The following is an 18,699-nucleotide window of genomic DNA, read 5'->3' on the forward strand; positions in this document are numbered from 1 at the left end:
TAATCCAATCCCAAACTGCCTCTCATCTCCTCAATTGGGGGATTTAATATTAAAATAAACTAACAGAGGTTACTGTGTGGATGGCAATATTCATTATAATATTACATTCAGAAAAACTCCATTTTTCAAATTTAAATGGAAGTGCCACAGAATTCACCGCCTGCTGCACCTGAATGCTAGAGAATGCAGAGACCAGGCCACAGCATTTAAGCACAGCTTGCTGTAGAGTACGGGGGTTTGACTGTAATGAGACACACTCTATTAATGTCAATAGATCTGACTTATGTCTGACTTTAAGGACCATATTTTAAAAACGTGGTTTCCATTTTTGCATACCGTCACTTATTCACATGAATAATAGTACTTACTGGCCAAGTTTCCAAAAGAGATCTCCCATTTAGGCACCTAAATGAAGTGATCAGATTTTCAAAAGTGTGCAGCACCCAACACCTCTCATTGTTGTGAATGCAGGGAGCTGCTGGGTCCTGAGCTCTTTGGAATAATTGGACACTTCTTTTGGTACCTAAGTGGGAACTGAACTCTTCTGAAGAGCCAGATTCTGTTGTGGATGCCAAGCACGTCTGAATATCCACCCGCTATGCACAAAGCCCCATCTGTGCCAATTAGAGCTGGCGGAAACCAGGGTGTTCTGTTTCATGAGGAAGTTCAAAATTTTTCTGAAACACAAAAATATATTTTTGTGGGAAATGTAATTAAAACTGATGCAATTTTACACCATTTTCTGGTGTAATCAGATCAGCATTTTCAATTACATTGAAAACTGTTTCAGTTGAAATTTTCCTACCAGCTCTCCTGCCCAAAAAGAGCAGGTGGGGCCTGTGCTAGGCCTGGCTGAAAATTCTCTTGAAACTGCTTTTTAATGGAAAATTGATTTTTTTTAAATGAAATTCTCACAGAAAGGTTCTGTTTTCCATGGAAAACTTCAACTTGTGTTGAAAAACTGAAGAACCAGGGAGTTTACGGTTTTCAGCCTACAACTGAAAACTTCCTGTCCAAAACCTGAAAACTTCAATTTTTTGGCAAAAAGTCAAAATTTTCTGTGGAAAATGTTAACAAAAACATTTTTTCTGTTTTTGTCAAAATTTTCCAACCAGCTCTAGTCTATATGCATATTCTATTTTTATATGCACAAGGAATAGTGCAAAAAAAATTAAATACGTGCATGCAAATGATGTGTGCGTGCAAAGTTGCAAGTGCACCAAGAGAAGCTGGGTTGAGGTCTTCTTAATTCCTCCCTCTTCCCTCCCAACATGGATAACAGACAAAGGGAAACATTAGTACCATGGAATTTGTGGTATTTTTGCACTTCTGAGGTCTTCTCAGTGTAAGTCCCTTTGGAATGCTTATCAAAGTACCAACTTTTCTCTTCATCAAAGACCATAAAAAGCAGGACAAACTCTTGGGTATCTACTGGCCTGTTACTTGTACTGACAGTTCCCTTTCGACAGATCAAGATTGGACCAATCAAGCCTGAGTGAATATCTTTCTCCTGGAAGACAATAAATACAAATTACAAGTAAAAGTTAGGGTTTCCCAAAATACTTCATTAATAACAATTTGCACATTCACAGGGGCTTTCATTTGAGGATTTTCCCTTACAAGTGTTAACATCTGTCATAAATATAAAGGGAAGGGTAAACCCCTTTGAAATCCCTCCTGGCCAGGGGAAAGCTCCTCTCACCTGTAAAGGGTTAAGAAGCTAAAGGTAACCCCGCTGGCACCTGACCAAAATGACCAATGAGGAGACAAGATACTTTCAAAAGCTGGGAGGAGGGAGAGAAACAAAGGGTCTGTGTGTCTGTCTATAGTCTGTCTTGGCCGGGGATAGACCAGGAATGGAGTCTTAGAACTTTTAGTAAGTAATCTAGCTAGGTACGTGTTAGATTATGATTTCTTTAAATGGCTGAGAAAAGAACTGTGCTGAATAGAATAACTATTTCTCTCTGTGTATCTTTTTTGTAACTTAAGGTTTTGCCTAGAGGGGTTCTCTATGTTTTGAATCTAATTACCCTGTAAGGTATCTACCATCCTGATTTTACAGGGGGAATTTCTTTATTTCTATTTACTTCTATTTTTATTAAAAGTCTTCTTGTAAGAAAACTGAATGCTTTTTCATTGTTCTCAGATCCAAGGGTTTGGGTCTGTGGTCACCTATGCAAATTGGTGAGGCTTTTTATCCAACATTTCCCAGGAGAGGGGGGGGTGCAAGTGTTGGGAGGATTGTTCATTGTTCTTAAGATCCAAGGGTCTGGGTCTGTAGTCACCTAGGCAAATTGGTGAGGCTTTTTACCAAACCTTGTCCAGGAAGTGGGGTGCAAGGTTTTGGGAAGTATTTTGGGGGGAAGACGCGTCCAAACAGCTCTTCCCCAGTAACCAGTATTAGTTTGGTGGTGGTAGCGGCCAATCCAAGGACAACGGGTGGAATATTTTGTACCTTGGGGAAGTTTTGACCTAAGCTGGTAAAGATAAGCTTAGGAGGTTTTTCATGCAGGTCCCCACATCTGTACCCTAGAGTTCAGAGTGGGGGAGGAACCTTGACAACATCGGTACACAGGAATTGCCAGACTGGATCAGACGTCAGGGCCGTCCAATTCAGCATCCTGCCTCCAACCGTGGCCAATGCCAGATTTTTTTCATGTTTTTTAAATGCCCCTAAACTTATGGTGCCAGTCTCTGATCCCTGTCTAGTTCTGCAATATCCTTTTTGACATGGGTGGCCAGTTCCAGAGGAGGCTGTACCACTGATTATAAAATGACATTATAATCGTTTCTGTATTGTTCCCCATCCTATTCTGTATGCATCATAACATTTTGTTTGCTTTTTCAACTACAAGCTGCACACTGAGCAGAGGTTTTCATCGATCTGTCTGCAGTGACGCTCAGCTGATCCTGATCATATCCTGAGTTGATATGGTTAATTTAGAACCACATAAGGTGCAAGTAGTTTCACATTTTCTGTCCAATACGGATTATTTGTACACATCAATACTGAATTGAATCTACCATCATGTTGCCCATTCAACTAGCTTGGTTAAGTCTTCACAGTCTTCTCTGGACTTGGCTAACCTAAATTAATTGGGTCATCAATGGATATTGCTACCTCACTATTCACCTCCCCCTTTCCAGGTCATTAAAAAAATGTATTGAACAACACTGGTGCTAATACAGAACCATGTGGCCCCTTGCTGTAGCCTTTTGCCATCATGAAAATTGTCCATTTAATCTTACTGTTTATTCACTCTTTTAACCAGCATTTGATCCATGACTATACTCAGCCTTGCATTCTATGATTACTTATTTTCTTCAGTAGCTTCCTGTGCGTGACCTTGTCAAGGGCCTTTTGGAAGTGTACATAAAATATGCCATTTGATTCTGCTTTATCCACTATTTTACTGACGCAGTCAAAGGATTCCAAGAGATTAGCGACACAACTTTCCTTTACAGAAACCATGCTGGATAGACCCTATCATACCATGATCTTCCAGATCTTTTATTATTCTATTTGAATGATTACTTCAACCAATTTATCAGGTACAGAAGTAAGACTTAATTAATGAATAAAGGTTGGGTAAAGGTCCCATTTTACAGATGAGGAACCCAGATCCAAGATGTATTTGCACATCACATTGCAAACATGGGGGCTGGGAGAATCTCTCAGCTATGCTATATTCCTAACTAAGGGCCTGATCCAAAAGTCTACTGAACTCAACAGAAAGACTTTGGATCAGGCCCTACATTTGGAATAGAGGGCCTGATTCCCCATTGCCTTGTGTAGTTACTGAACTCTATGCAAAGTGGCTATGAAATGCTATCAAATCAGAATTCTCCATCCACTCATGCCAGTGGCAGCAATTTATATTCACTTTGCATAGGCATAAATGATTAGATGAGGAACAAGAGAGTGGTGAATCAGGCCCAAAAGAATAGGAAGCAATGCAAAGTGCTGTGAAGCCAGTATTTCAGCAACAAGACATAGTAACTGTTATCCAACAGACTCCAGCACCCTTCTGCTTAGATTTCCTTACCGGGTTTAGACCGGAGTAATAGGCCCAGGACCTACAGGCTGCTCCAGGTTGCATAGGTCCAGACCGCTTGGTTGCAAACCATACATAGGTATAGGTGTCATTTGGCTGAACTGCATCATCCTTTTTGAACCAGTCTGGAGACTCATCTTCATAACTGCTTCCCTCAGAGGATTTCTCATACAAAAGCCCATGGGAATGGAGGGAATATGGTCTGGATGCCAGATTTTTAAAATGAACCTAGAAAATAAATACAAGCAGATTCTTGATTAGCAGATTTGGGCCTAAACCAAGATCCCAGGCATAAAACACCCATGAACTGTGTAAAGTACAAATTCAGGATTCAGATTCGTCTACTGATTATGGGCTGTTAGGATATAGCTATTCAGGCCTGTCTGTAAAGGCCTGTACTTTAAGAATTTAGGGGTATTCTTATCACTTGGCTAGTTCTAGAGGTATAAAAGAAAGAATCAAAATCACTGTCTGCTGGTGTAAGGGCCTTCTCTTACTGTGACAGTCTGAGGCCCTGTTCTTAGGCTAAGGCCTTTGGCTAAGCAGCAGAGGCAGCCATAAGCTAGGAAGCGAACAGTCACATCCTCACATTCCAAACTAGTCACATTGAAATAAGGTGCTATTGGGCTGTTAGGCACTATCAGGACAGGATTGTATTCCTATCACCTCCAGAGAAAGGGAAGTGCCTAGAAAATGTAAAAGGAAACTTAGTTTGATAGCATCCTGTCTGGCAAGAACTCACTTATCAATAGCTGGGATGTGAAATCCTCACTTCTGTATTGTCTTGTCATTATAGTTCCCACTTTGCTATTGTTTGTCTGTATAATCTCTGTCTGGTTCTGTGATTGTTCCTGTCTGCTGTAAAATTAATTTTGCTGGGTGTAAACTAATTAAGGTGGTGGGATATAATTTGGTACATAATCATGTTACAATATGTTAGGATTGGTTAGTTAAATTTCAGGAAAATGATTGGTTAAGGTATAGCAAATCAGAAGTCAAGTTTTACTATATAGTCTGCAGTCAGTCTGGAAGTAGGTGGGTGTGAGTGGGTGTGTGAGATGGGAACAGGGAATGGGGGTAAGGAAATTGCAATCATGTTTTGCTAAAGGGGGAAATGGGAACAGGGAATGGGGGTAAGAAAATTGGAATCATGTTTTGCTAAAGGGGGAAATGGGAATGGGGGTAAGGAAGTTGGAATCATGTTTGGCTAAGGGTAGGAATGGGAACAGGGACACAGGTGTAAGGCTTTGTGGTGTCAGAGCTGGGAAGGAGGATACTAAGGAAGGAAACTGGAATCATGCTTGCTGGAAGTTCACCCCAATAAACATCGAATTGTTTGCACCTTTGGACTTCGGGTATTGTTGCTCTCTGTTCATGCGAGAAGGACCAGGGAAGTAAGTGGGTGAAGGAATAAGCCCCCTAACATGGACTAGATTGTGCCTGGTTGGAGGTGGGGAGTGTAACTCGTGACGCATCTTTACAGGGTGCAGCAGACTCCACTATGCACAGCTAGTAGTATGCGGGGAGCAGGGTAATGGCTCCGCCTACTCCCTGCCCCCTTTCCAGCATTGTTCCCAAGAGGGAGAAAGTTGGGAGCAGTCCCTGCATTCCTGGGAGAACCCCAGTTCCAGGCAGGCGTACAATGGGTTGCACAAGGGGGACAGGGAGTCTTTATTCTTTCCTACACCCCTGGCTGGCTGTGTTAGATGGGGCACAAGCTAGTTCTACAGTAATACTAGATCCCAGTGTATGTAGCTCCCACTGATGTCAATGGGAGTTTCTCTAGTATGCATCTCCCTCACCCCAGAGGCGGACTGCCAGGGCCAGGAGCTTGTCTTTTCTCCCTCACTCTGAGGATGGAGTTCCAAGATTAGGGTTGGCTTTTGTCTCCCCCTTTTCTTGCTCCTGATTTTTATGTAACTCATCTGTTCCCTTTATGTACCAGAGAGCCTGGTCAAAGAAGTTAGAGAAAATGAGCAGGTGGCTAAGGGTTCGAATGGTGGTCTGGTGAGGCATTTCAGTACCAGGTTGAGGTCCCATGTTGGTGTAGGTCATCGCACGTCTGGGTAAACATTTCAGAGACCCTTGAGGAAGCGTTTTGTAGTTGGGGGTGTGAACGTCGAAGTTCCATCGATCTCTCGGTGGAATGCTGAAATGGCAGCAAGATGGACTCTGATCGAGCTCATCGTTAAGCCAGTGCTTTTCAGCTCCAGTAGGTATTCTAAGATTAATGGTGGTGCAGCTGAATCGGTCATCAAGCGTCTTCCTTGACACCAGGCGGAGAACCTCTTCCATTTTTGAAGGTATGTGTTTCTCGTAGTCAGTTTCCTGCTGTTTAATAACACCTTTGACTTGTTCCGAGCACTTTATTTCGTCATGGTGAAACCATTCTGGAGTCACGCCTCTAGGTGGAGTATCTTCAGATTTGGGTGGAGAGTGCGACTGTTGTGTTGAGACAGCAGATCTGACTGGTGAGGGAGAGCTCGCGGGGTGCATATTGCCATGCATAACAGGTAAGGATACCATGCCTGACTGGGCCATGTCAGGACTGTAAGGATAACTTTGGCCCTGCCTGCTCGGATCTTGTGTATCATGTGTGATATCACTGGTATCAGTGGAAACACACACATGAGTTGTGCCTCCCATCTGATGAGGAAGGCATCCCCTAATGACCGTAGTCCCAGTCCTGCTCTTGAGGACAGAACATTGCACTTTTGCGATTCATTGGGGATGCAAACAGATCAATGGTGGGAGTGCCCCACCATTTGAAGATTGAACTCAGGACCTCTCCATTCATCTCCCATTCGTGATCCTGGGAAAAGTAGCTGCTGAGCGTGTCTGCTGTTGCATTCTGACAGCCTGGCAGGTAACACGCTGAGATGTTTACGTTGTGTTGTATGCACCAATTCCAAAGTCTCATGGCTTCTGTGCATAGGGAATATGAGCGAGCTCTTCCTTGTCTGTTGATGTAGAACATGCAGGCGATATTGTTGGTCATAATTCGAATGGATTTGTTCCGTATATGAGGTAGGAAGTGTCTGCAGGTGTTGCTGACTGCTCGTAGCTCTAGCAAATTGATGTGCAGTGGGAGTCTCTCCCGGAGACCATTTGCCTTGTATTGTGTCTTGACTCATGTGAGCACCCAGGCCTATCAGTGAGGCATCTGTGGTGATCACTGTTGTCAGGGGTTTCTGTTGAAAAGGGATACCCATACAGATATTTTGTGGCCTTGTCCAGCATTGTAATGAGTTGAGGACATTTGGTGGAACTGTGAGCCGTTTGTGTAGGCTGTGCTTGCTTGGTATGTATACCATGCTTAGCCAACCTTGTAGACTTCGCATATGCAGTCTTGCATGCCATACCATGAACATCGTGGCTGCCATGTGTCCTAGTAATTGTAGGACAGTGTGAGCCTGAGCTTGAGGACTGCCTTGTATCTCTTAGATGAGGTTTGTGAATCTGGTAAGGGGTAATGATGCCTTGGCTTCTATGGCGTCGAGGTGTGCCCCGATAAAGTCTAGTTGTTCGACTGGGTTTATGGTTATTTCTATTCGTTTATTTGTAGACCCAGCTCCCAGAATAGTGTGATAGTGGACCGGACTGCATCCATTGTGTCTTGTAGAGTTGGGCCTTTGATAAGGCAATTGTCCAGGTAGGGGAAAATCATAATCCTCTGTTTGCGCAGATGAGTCGCTACCCCCGCTAGAGTTTTTGAGAAGACTCTTGGTGTCGTGGATAGGCCGAACAGTCGTACTCCGCTTTGGAAGTGTTCTCGTCTTCCGTGAATCGCAGACATTTCCTGTGGGCAGGATGAATGGTCATATGGAAATAAGCATCTTGGAAGGTTGAGGGCTGAAAACCAGTCCCCCTGTTGCAGCGCTGGGAGTATCATACCCAATGTGACCACCTGGAATTTTTGGGATCTGAAAAACTTGCTGAGCTTCTGTAGATCCAGGATGGGTCTCCATCCCCCGCTCTTCTTCTGGGTCAGGAAGTAACAGGAGTAGAATCCCTTCCCTCTGAATTGTAGTGGTACTTGTTCCACGGCACCTAGTTGTAGAAGATGATTGACTTTTTGTTGTAGTAGGTGCTCGTGAGAAGGGTCCCTGAAAAGGGACAGGGAAGGGGGTAGGGTAGGTGGGCAGGAGGTAAAGGGAATAGTGTATCCTGACTTGATAACTTCCAACACCCATTGGTCTGATGTTATGGTGGCCCAGATGTGATAAAAGAGCTGGAGTCGATGGCCCAAAATTGGGGATGGGTCAGACGTGAGCGCTGTTTCATGAGGGAGGTCGTTCAGACCCTTGACCAACTTTTCAAAATTGCGGTTTTGGAGGTGCTGCCTGAGAAGTCGGCGCCAGAGACTGAAGTTGTCGCCAGTGTTGTGATCATTGATGCTGGTGTTGTTGCCTGTTTGAGGAGTCTCTAGGTCTCTGAGATGGTTGGTATCTCCTTCTCTTTGCAGGGGGGCTGTAAATCCCCGAAGTGCGGAGCGTTGCCCAAGAATCCTTCATTGAATAAAGGACCTTGTCTGTCTTTTGAGAGAAGAGTTGTTCCCGGTCAAAAGAGAAGTCCTCTACTTTTGTCTGGAGTTCTTTTCGTATCCCTGAGGATGGAAGCCATGAGGCTCGGTGCATTAGAGTGGCTGTGTCCACCGTTCTGGCTGCTGTGTCTGCTGTGTGCAATGCTGCCTGAAGGGCTGTTTTGCATCTGATCTGGCCCTCGGTGATGATGGCCTGGAATTGTGTGTTTTTCTTCTGGTAGCTCAGAGGTGAGCTGGGCAAGTTTCCCATAGTTGTTGTAACTGTATTTGGCCAGTAGTGCAGAATAATTGGCCACCTGAAACTGAAGGGCGCCGGAGGAATATACCTTGCGTCCGAAGAAGTCAAGTCTTTTGTGTTCTTTGTCATGGGGTGTAACCTTGAATTGTGGCTGTTTGTTATGGTGATTTACTGCCTAGACAACTACGGAGTTAGGAGGCGGGTGCACAAATAGAAAGTCTTCCCCCTAGGATGGTACATAATATTGTCTATCCACTCTCTTGCAGGTGGGTGGAATAGAGGCAGGTGTCTGCCAGCCTGTCTCCGCAGGATCCAAGAGGGCCTTGTTGATGGGAAGGGCAATCTTGGAGGTAGATGCAGGTTGCAGTATTTGTACCAGCTTGTGCTCGTTTATCTTTATCTCCTCTAGCGGGATGTCTTGGATTTGCGCCACTCTCTCAGACTGCTCTTGAAACTGTTTAAAGTCATCCGCTGAGGTTGGCGGTGGGGGCATAATCACCTCATCTGTGGAGAAAGATGAATTGCGCACAGGAGATGTACCATGGTCTGTGCCCGGCTCTGTGTCCTCTTCCCCTTCCTGTGTCTCCAAGGGTTGTGGTGTGGGAGATGCTGGGTTAGAGCACAGTTCACATCTGTGTGCTGTGGACGGTCTAGAACGCTGACCCCTATATGCACTCCAGGGTTCCCAATGCGCCCACTGCACTGGGAAAGCCATAGGACAGTACATCCATGGAGGTCAGCACCAACTGATTTGTCAGTGCAGGCGTGTTGCCTGAGACACTCGGTGCGAAGTCCTGTTCTAGTGAGCTCGGTGCTATGGAGGAGGCATGTTTTTGTCGATGCCTCAACTCTGTTTCTCTCGCTCAGACCTCGGCAGTGCCAGGGATGCCTGGAGCATTATAGGTGCTAACCCGAGAGGAAGATGGCATCGGAGGCAGCGTCCTGGCAGGAGACCGCCTCTGTTTTCACAGACCTCTCTGTGACGTCTGACCCCATTTTTTGGTTTTTCGGAGGGTTGGTCTCCTTTTGCATCCTGAGGAGCTCCTGAAGAGACTGTTTGCTTGTCCTCCTCAGGCTGGAGGGACTTCTCCATCAAGATCATTTTAAGCCGGAGATCCCTGTCCCGCTGGGCTCTGGCTTTCAGGTTGCTGCAGTGGGAGTATTTCTAGGGAATATGCCCCTCACCCAGGCAGCGTACGCATAAAGAGTGTCCATCTGGAAAGGGCATGGCATCATGGCAGGAATTGCATCGTTTGAAGCCTGGAGACCCCAGCATTTTAACTAGTATCGGTCCCTTAAGGGGGGTGGTGTTGGGGAAGATTATTCCACCACCTCAAAGATCTCATTTACAGGAAGCGTGCCCTTTTGTAATATTCCCGTTACTACTAACTATAATCCCTTGTATTGTATTTATTATTTTTATTGCTTCCCTGTCATCCTTAGCATTTATGTGATGGCCGGCATCTTGGCCACCATGCCGGGATTGACGTGAGGGCCTCCAGAACTGAAAGCATGAGCGGCTGCCATAGCTGGCTGAGAGTGTGAGGGGACTGTGAAAACTCCAATCCTCTGAGAATTGGCTCAGAGGGGGGACCTGTAACACATACTGACCAGTGAGTTCCATTTACACTAGAACTGCTCAACATTTTTACATCAAAATATTTTTAAGACAAAAAATGACTTTTCAGACAAATGTAAACATTTTCCTTTTTGTTTCAGGTTTTTCATTGAAAATTTTTTTTTCAGTAAAAAATTCATGTTTTACTTGAGTTTTGGGGAAAATTCAGTTTTCAAAGAGCAATGTTTTTGTAGAACTAAAAGCAGTTTTTGAAAAATCTCCCCGCCCCCATTTTTGGATTTGTGTTAAAAAACAAAGCTTTTTTGCGTGGGAAGTTGAGAGAAAAATAAATTTTACAAGATGTTCCACCAAAAATGACTGATAGTTTTCAACCAGTTCTCGCTCAGCCCCTTCAGATCCTTGTAAGAAACCTTCATGCACCAAATACCTGAAGCCTTGACTTACTTGGATAACATCATCCACCTCAGCCCTGATAACAGGACCCAGGATACCCAGGTGTTCTTCATATTCCCCTTCAGGCTCCCGAGTTGTAAAGGTACTATCCACATAGCTTCGGAAAATCACTTTTTTGTATATGGTGTTGCCCCTATCATGGCTGGTTCTGTCATTCCTCACTGTGCTGAGGGGAACATGATGGAATTAGAAAAATTATGGAATTAGAACATAATGGAACAAAACATCATGGAATTAGAAAAACTGACATCTTATGATGAAAATTAGAGACCTACACATAAAAACCCCTCAAGATGTAGTCTGAGAAACAGTTACATTTACCGTTGGAATGCTTTGGAGGAAAATGAATCAGCACAAATGTCAGTGATTCACCCTGAAAATGTATGATCCAGGGTATTAAAGTGACTACAAAATGATATCACTACATTCCATTTTTCTCCTCAGTGATTCTACACCAGATTTGCTCAGTCTGTAAATCCTAAAATAGTTTTTCTAACCACCAGTGAGGAAAATTTTCTCTAATATCTGAAAATCCATCTGGGCTATTTATATCTCTTACACCATCATCTATAAGAAACTGAATCAGAACTTAGAGTTTTGGTGAGGCAATAAGAATCCAGCTCCCTCCCCCACAGATATATCGATTCTGGAGAGCTAGTGGAAAAAAAGGATGTAATTAGTTATCAGCTATAATTCAGAGCCGCATGAGGAAGTGATGCTGACAGCTCCGTGAGAAGGTGTCACCTTTGCATATTTGTCATCTGATCACAACCATATTTAAAAATGCAACTGCTCTGTGAAGAAATAGGAGTTTAGTCCCTCAGAGTCACCTAGGTACATTTACACAGCCCACAGCAGACTCGGGCTTGCACTACCGAACTAAAAACAGCTGTGTCGACGTGGCTCAGGCTTTCAAGTCTAGGGATGGGGGTGGGAGTCAGAGACCAAGTGCCAGGCTGTGCTTCAATTTCAAGCACTGTCTACACAGCTATTGTTATAGTGTTAGCACAAGGCCAGGTATGTTGACCTGCACTTGGAAGGCTTGCTGCTGCAGACTGTGTAAATGTACCCTTAGTGGAAAGAGCACTGGAGATCATCTCAAGTGCCTGGGGATCCATCTCTAGATCCTCCAGTGCCTGGGGATCATCTCTTCCTCATGTAGCTCTGAATTATAGCTGATAACCAATTACATCCTTTATTTCCATTAGCTCTCCAGAGCCGATACATCTGTGGGGGAAGGAGCTTGATTCTTATTGTCTCACCAAAACTCTAAGTGCTGATTCAGTTTCTTATGGTTGTAGGTTCTATTCTCAACTCTTCCAAAGACTCAGGGACAGATCCTCAGCTGAGGGAAGTTGTCACAGCACCATTGACTTCAGTGGTGCTGTCCTCATTTATATCAGCAGCTGAGTATCTGCCCTACACAGGGCAAATCATTTCAGTATTTGAGCTTCAGGATTTTTACACATGGAGAACTCAGAGTCCTCTGGGCACTCTTGCAAATACAAATAATGAAGGTGGAGCTTAACCGGGGTCCTACATGGGGAAAGTTGGGAAGGGGGAAATAGACAAGTTTGTCAAGTAGTCTGAAGATACAATTTGAAAAATACACAATTCAGAGACTGAATGTGCTGTAGTGAAACTATTTCCACTCCTGTCCTAAATCACGCAACAATGAAAATTCAGGCTGTGCAAATATTTTTGTGGGTAGCAATTTAGGGGAAAAAAGGCAGATTTTGCACAGAAATATGCAATGACTGGTAATTTTGCATGATTTGATTTGAAATTTCAAATTTCTAAGAGGTTGAATTTCTCTCAGAAAAACCGGATTACAAATTCCTGTTGGGAAATAAAGCCACTTTTTCCAAATCAAAACAAAATGCGAACATCTCAAATTTGGGGTTCTTGTGCAATGGTCCAATCAGTTCTTGATCTCTGCTAAAACTAGCAACAGGGGGTTAATTAGATTCATCTGTAGTGGTGGTGGTTTGCATGATGTGGATACTTATCTGCTGGGAATTGGACTGAGAGCCAAACTACTCATTTTGTACTGGAGACTGAATAAAACTTCAGATGGTGAGAACTATAAGGTCTGAATTTTCGGTGGGGCCTAAGGGTGTAAGGCACCCAGCTCCATTGAGATTCCCTTAGGTTACTTTGAAAAATCTCCACCGAAGTCTGTACCTACCCAAGATGAATTCAAACTGGCAACTTATAGGCTCTCTCTTGACTGAGTCCCAAACCATTCCAGCCACACATACTTAGATACCAAGCTGAGGTATTGATGTGGGCCTCATTACTGTAGTATCTGTGCACCTCCCAATCTTTAATGCATTTATCCCAACAAAAGCACCTGTGAGGTAGGAAAGGACTTTATCTCCATTTTACAGACAGGGAACTGAGGCACAGAGAGACTAAGTGACTTGCCCGAGGTCACACAGGAAGTCTCTGGCAGAGCTGGGAGTTAAACCCAGGTCTCCTGAATTCCAGGCTAGTGCCCTAAAGCACTGGTCCTTCCTTCCTCTTCACCTACTGCATTACAGACTGTTAAATGGAACAGCACTTGTGTGATTAAGAAATCCCCTAATCCTTCAGCAACAGTAGCTTTGCTGTGCGACAGCTATCTGAATCAGTGGCCTGGTATTCAGCAACAGGGTGTGAGGCAACAGAGAGGAAGAATTAGGTCCAACCTTTTCTTTAATCCTCCATAGTCCCAGAAGACCTCTTCGGCTGCAATGTAGTATCTCCTCGTGGTCCCTCTGCTGCGGAGATAATGCACAGCAATCTCATCAGGGTTACGGACATTATTAAGGTTGAATCTGGGGTCCGTTGTATATGGGTCATCGAATTCTACGTATGCATATGAATATGAGTAATCTTCAATTTCCTCACTGTCAGAGCCTCCTGGAACATACTCCTTGTAGTCCCCATTCCCACTAGGAAGCCCTATGATGATGGGCTTAAATTGTCTTGGGGTCAGCGTGTAGTTAGCTCTGCTTGGCAAAACCGTGTGGTTGGCCTCGCTGGGCAATTCTGTATTGTTGGCCTCACAAAGGGACACTGTGTGGTTGGCCTCCCTGGACAATAATGTGCAGTTTTGCTCTCCAAGTACCTTTGGGGGTCTCACACCTCTGGGTGTCAATGAGAGATTACTATACTTTTGATTATGCTTTTTCCTCCTTCGGGTCTTGATGAGAGTCCCAGAGGTACTCAGCGTGCCATTCACATTTCTCTTTTCCCCTTTCAGAGTTGGATGCTTGCTCCTTACTTTCCCATGACCCTTTATAAATGGTGAGTAGCCTTTGAATTTCCCTTGCTTCTTCTTATTCAGGGATACACTCTCTCTTGTAGGCATTGTAGCATTTCTGGAGCAATTCTGTAATTTATCAGTTGCCTGAGCTGAATTTGTCTCCATCCCATAACTCTCCTTCCCAGAGGCCAAATTCCATTTCTCATTCATAATTTTAGATGAAGACTTAATACTCCTTGGCGACAGCTTTCCCAGCATGTCCTTTCCCACCACTGGGCTACGAGTAGGAATTAAGATATCCGATGCATAATCTAGAGTAAAATTTCTTTCTTGTTTATCTTTGGGTAGTTCTAAATCAGAGAGATTGAACATGTTTAACTCATTGTTTTTCACCCTGTGTTCCACAGCAAAAGTCAAGTTATCTGCATGTTTGGGAAATTCAGCATTTTCTTTCTTGGTTTCCTCCTCCTCTTCCTCCTCCACATCCTTGTCTTCAACATATTCATTTGGAAGTTGGTCAGTCCCTAACATATCTGAACTGGAGATATTCTTTGCATGGTGAGGAGAAAGAGGTGCTCTGTCTGAACTGGTGTTGCCAAGAGAAGAAAGACTTTTGTTTTGCTGTATACGATCTAAGAGGGCTCGCATCTTTTTAACGGCGTAAAACGTAGTCTCCAGCTGGTCTCGCCTTTCCCTCTTTCTACTGAAATTGTATTCTCCTCCTGAACTTTCCACTTGCGGTTCCTCTGAACTGAGTGTTGCAGAGGAGGGCGTCATGCTGTCCCCTCTGTCAGGTAACAGTTCTGCTGCATCTTTTGTTTGGGCTTCTTCCCTGGTCCTCAGTAGTTCACCTGCAAGTGTTTTTTCATAATTTCCTGACATCTGACTGTGATTTGCTTCATAGTCACTTTGGTTTCCAGCTTTAGATGCCAAGTCAGGACTTACTGCTGTTGTGGTGACTGGAGGTGAATGTTCTTCTGCTGCCACCGTGTAATTTGTATGGATGGACCCAGCCTCGGTTGGGAGAGGAGCAGTGCTTTGAGTTTCCAAGAGTTCATCAGTGTTCAAGGTATCACTGTTCTCCATGAATGGCGAATCTGAGCCAGGAGCCACATCAGCCCTCTGAGTGCTGGTGCCAAAGTTCTCATCTATGGCCAGAGCAGTAAGATTCTGCATTTCTTCCTGGACCATTGATTTCTTCCCAAATGTCCGAAGTCCCAAACTTGAGGCCAGAAAATCTTGATAATCATAATCATCAGAAGATTGCTGGTTTTTTTCTTCTGTTTCTCCTTCAGTTTGGGGTGAGGTTACAGGCACATTTTTAAGAGTCTTCTCATATGAAAAAACTATGATTTCATACAGGTCATCCTCAGAATAATAATCTATATCTTTTTCACATTTGGCATCTCTAAACCTCAGCGTCATGCCATGGCTCATCTCAGGGGAACCCCAGGATGCAAAAAGCCATGTACCTGCAATTGGAAATAAAAAGTTTACTACATATTACTTGTAGAGCTTAGTATGTACAGCACCCCACAATATTGCTCTGGTCCTTGTTTGGGATTCCTAGGCATAACCGTAGGAATAAATCATGAATACTGAATACAATTGACCCATAAAGTTCACAGACAGATCTGGATCTCAACTTCCCTAAAATTTAGGGTTATTTGGTTTCAGGTTTTTGGTACATCCCATGATAGAAAGGGAGATAAGAGATCAAAACTAGATGGAAACAAGAGGTTTAGATAGGGATCCAAATTTTGGGAGTTTGGGTTATGTGTATAAACCTATGGATGAGAGAATACTGATCATAATAAAAATCCTCAAAGGCATTTTAAACCATTTCAAAATCAGATATGTTACAGTATTTTAAAACCCTCTGGAGGGGGGAAGGTCTTTAATAGGACAGTGAAATTCCACATTTGGACCTCTAGATTGGCCTACATGAGAATAAATAGGCACACTGCACCAGTTGACTCCAGGCTCTTTGCATTTCATGGCATGTCCCACAATAAAACATGGGAGAGATGGACAAAAAATGGCTTTTACCTAAAAAAGATGCCAGGTGTAATTTTCTACCGCCTCTATATTTTAAGTGACAGAATTGCATTGCTTTCCTTACATTATTTCCAAAGTCAGCAAAAATGAGCACATTTTACAAGAACTGGAAAAGAAGGTCTAGGGAGGGAAGGAGGTGATCACATACTAAAACCAAACAATAATGATGGAGAAGTACAAAAGTACAACTTTGGAGATTTCTGTAAAGTCTGATGGAGGTTTCCAGCTTCAAGTAAACATTTCTCCTTTTAAAAAAAAAACCATAATACATAATTAGCCTGTGGAACTCACTGCCAGAAGGTATCGCTAGACCCAGAAGTTAGTAGGATCCAGAGAACTAGCCATTTACATGGACAAGGAGAACATACACAGGTACTTTAAACAGGATAAAAAATTAAGGGATCTAAACCCTTCTTCTTCAAGGCATCAGCCAACCACTGGGATTAGGAAGAATCTTCCATTATAGTCAGGGTATTCCAAAATTGTCTACACCGTGGGATTTCTTCCACCTTTATGTGAAGCATCTGATAGTGGTTACTCTCAGAGACAGGATACTAGAACTAGATGGACCACTGGTTTGATCCAGTCTGATTGTTCCAACATTCTTTCCCTCCTAAATGACTGGTGGGCCAGATCCTGACATGTGATGCAGCCATTTTTCTCAGTAACACCAGTATAATTTGGCCATAAGCCCATTTTAACCAGCCCAGGGTGGTTAACACCAGTGGAAAGCTACATATCCTACAGTAGAATAGAGCAGACGCAGGGGTCCCTACACCATGTGTTTCCTCTGCTGCCAGAGTAAGAGGGAAAAGCTGCTCTTGCTCTGGAAAAGGGACACTGTCAGGACGTTCCTTTCTGAATGCAGAAGGGTGAACAGGGCCCCAATGTATGGCTTTTAGGATTTGGCCTGCTGGTTTAGATGTGGACATTTTTCCGTTTCTATAGATTTTGACAGAGAACTTCAATACTGTGCCTCAAATGACAGATATACAACTAGAGCCACAGTAAGGACTTTTTTGGGGAGTGCTCAAAAGCAAAACAGAATCATCAGTAAGTATAGCATATGCAACAGCACTGCTGTGTCGTGTGCTGCCAGCATACACATACCCCATGTGTATCAACCACTCTTGCTGTAATCTAGGGAAAGATATAGATGGGCTGAAATTTTGTATGCACTTTATACAAAGCTTTTCTATTTTTATGAGTCCTTATGGACTCTAGAAACAAAATCTCTTAGCAGATCATTAAACAAGCACAGCAGTTCTGCCACTTACCAGCGTTGTCCATTTCTACAGTGACCGATTCTCCACTCATGGGGAAAAGATTCAGTACATCTTCATACTTCCCTCGAGACAAAAAAGTGTGACCAGAAAGGCGTACGGACACTACCTCATCCTGGGTGCCAATACTGGAGACATGCCACTGCACAATTTCGTCATGGCAAAATCCCAGGATTTCAGTGCTGTCAGACATGTAGCCATTTATTGCTAAAACAAAGCATAAGATATGCTGTTACAGCACCATAAAGCCTCACCAGCATGCAAGACGGTAAGCCAAATTCATGCTTTCAATGGAGTGACATCAGGGATGGAACTGACACATCTTTGTATCCAGACAGAAAGGTTATTGGCACTCTGATGAAATTGGGCTGCAATCCAGACACCTTCATCTGAAGGGACACCATTAGGTTAAAAAAATCACATATTAAAATAAAATGTCCTTACCTCTGTTCCTAGTCACCCTATGTTGGATTCAGAGTGAAAGAATTCAAATATATAATTGGAGGAAACCCAAGAGGCTAGAGTTGCATCAGCAGTTTCTCTGGCTGCGCTGCTATCCTGTGTGTTACTGGACCACATGCTCTCTCCTGATTCCCTTGTGCTGTGGCCCTGAGGAGGCAGCTTCTAGGAACTACATGCACTGAGGGCCCCCACACGGCTGTGCAGCTGTGCCCCCCTCCCCACTGTCAAATTAACAGACTCACTAACACTTACAAATTGCTTAGTGCCATGCTAATAGCTGCAGCTTGCTCCAAACCCAAAAGCATGCAGTACGAGGCATGCAGCTGCTTGGCTGACTTCTGGAGTCTTCCCAACATCCTTCCCTTTACTTCCCTCCTGATTCCTTCCCCCAACCACCCCAGGGCAAACAGCTGCAGCATCACAGATTGTTCCTGGTCACCACCCCAGGAAGCCTGCCAGCCCCCGCCCACTCTAACCACTCACCCCCTGTATCCATTCCCCTCTGCGAGGCTCCACACAAACATTTACCAGGCCCCCGCTCCTCCCCCACCCAGGTACTCTACCTCTCTCTATCTCCCACAGTCACCGATACCTCCACCCCCCACCTTCCGGGTGCTGCCTCAGTGGACTGCAGTTGGTGGCCCAGAAGCCCATGCAGGGCTGCTGAGACCACTGACACTTCCCCTTCTCGGTTTACATTTGCCCGGCTCATGATGAGCTTGTTTGTGCCTAAGTTGCCCGAACCATGCCCTATGAAATTCTGGAAATAGCAGATCCT

General features: G+C 44.1%; 1 protein-coding gene across 1 annotated transcript in view; it reads right to left on the bottom strand.

Moving 5' to 3' along the window:
• Positions 1 to 18,699, bottom strand: part of F5 (coagulation factor V) — a 76,276-nt gene that overhangs the window by 25,473 nt on the left and 32,104 nt on the right. Inside the window, exons 12-16 of the mRNA XM_075118741.1 lie at positions 17,454 to 17,666; positions 13,559 to 15,590; positions 10,860 to 11,034; positions 4,047 to 4,283; positions 1,303 to 1,510 (exon numbers count right to left, since the gene is read on the bottom strand). Of these exons, the coding sequence (XP_074974842.1) occupies positions 1,303 to 1,510; positions 4,047 to 4,283; positions 10,860 to 11,034; positions 13,559 to 15,590; positions 17,454 to 17,666 (2,865 nt within the window). The remainder of the gene's footprint in view (positions 1 to 1,302; positions 1,511 to 4,046; positions 4,284 to 10,859; positions 11,035 to 13,558; positions 15,591 to 17,453; positions 17,667 to 18,699) is intronic.

The sequence above is a fragment of the Caretta caretta genome, chromosome 1, assembly GCF_965140235.1.
Source record: "Caretta caretta isolate rCarCar2 chromosome 1, rCarCar1.hap1, whole genome shotgun sequence".
NCBI classification, from domain to species: Eukaryota; Metazoa; Chordata; order Testudines; family Cheloniidae; genus Caretta; species Caretta caretta.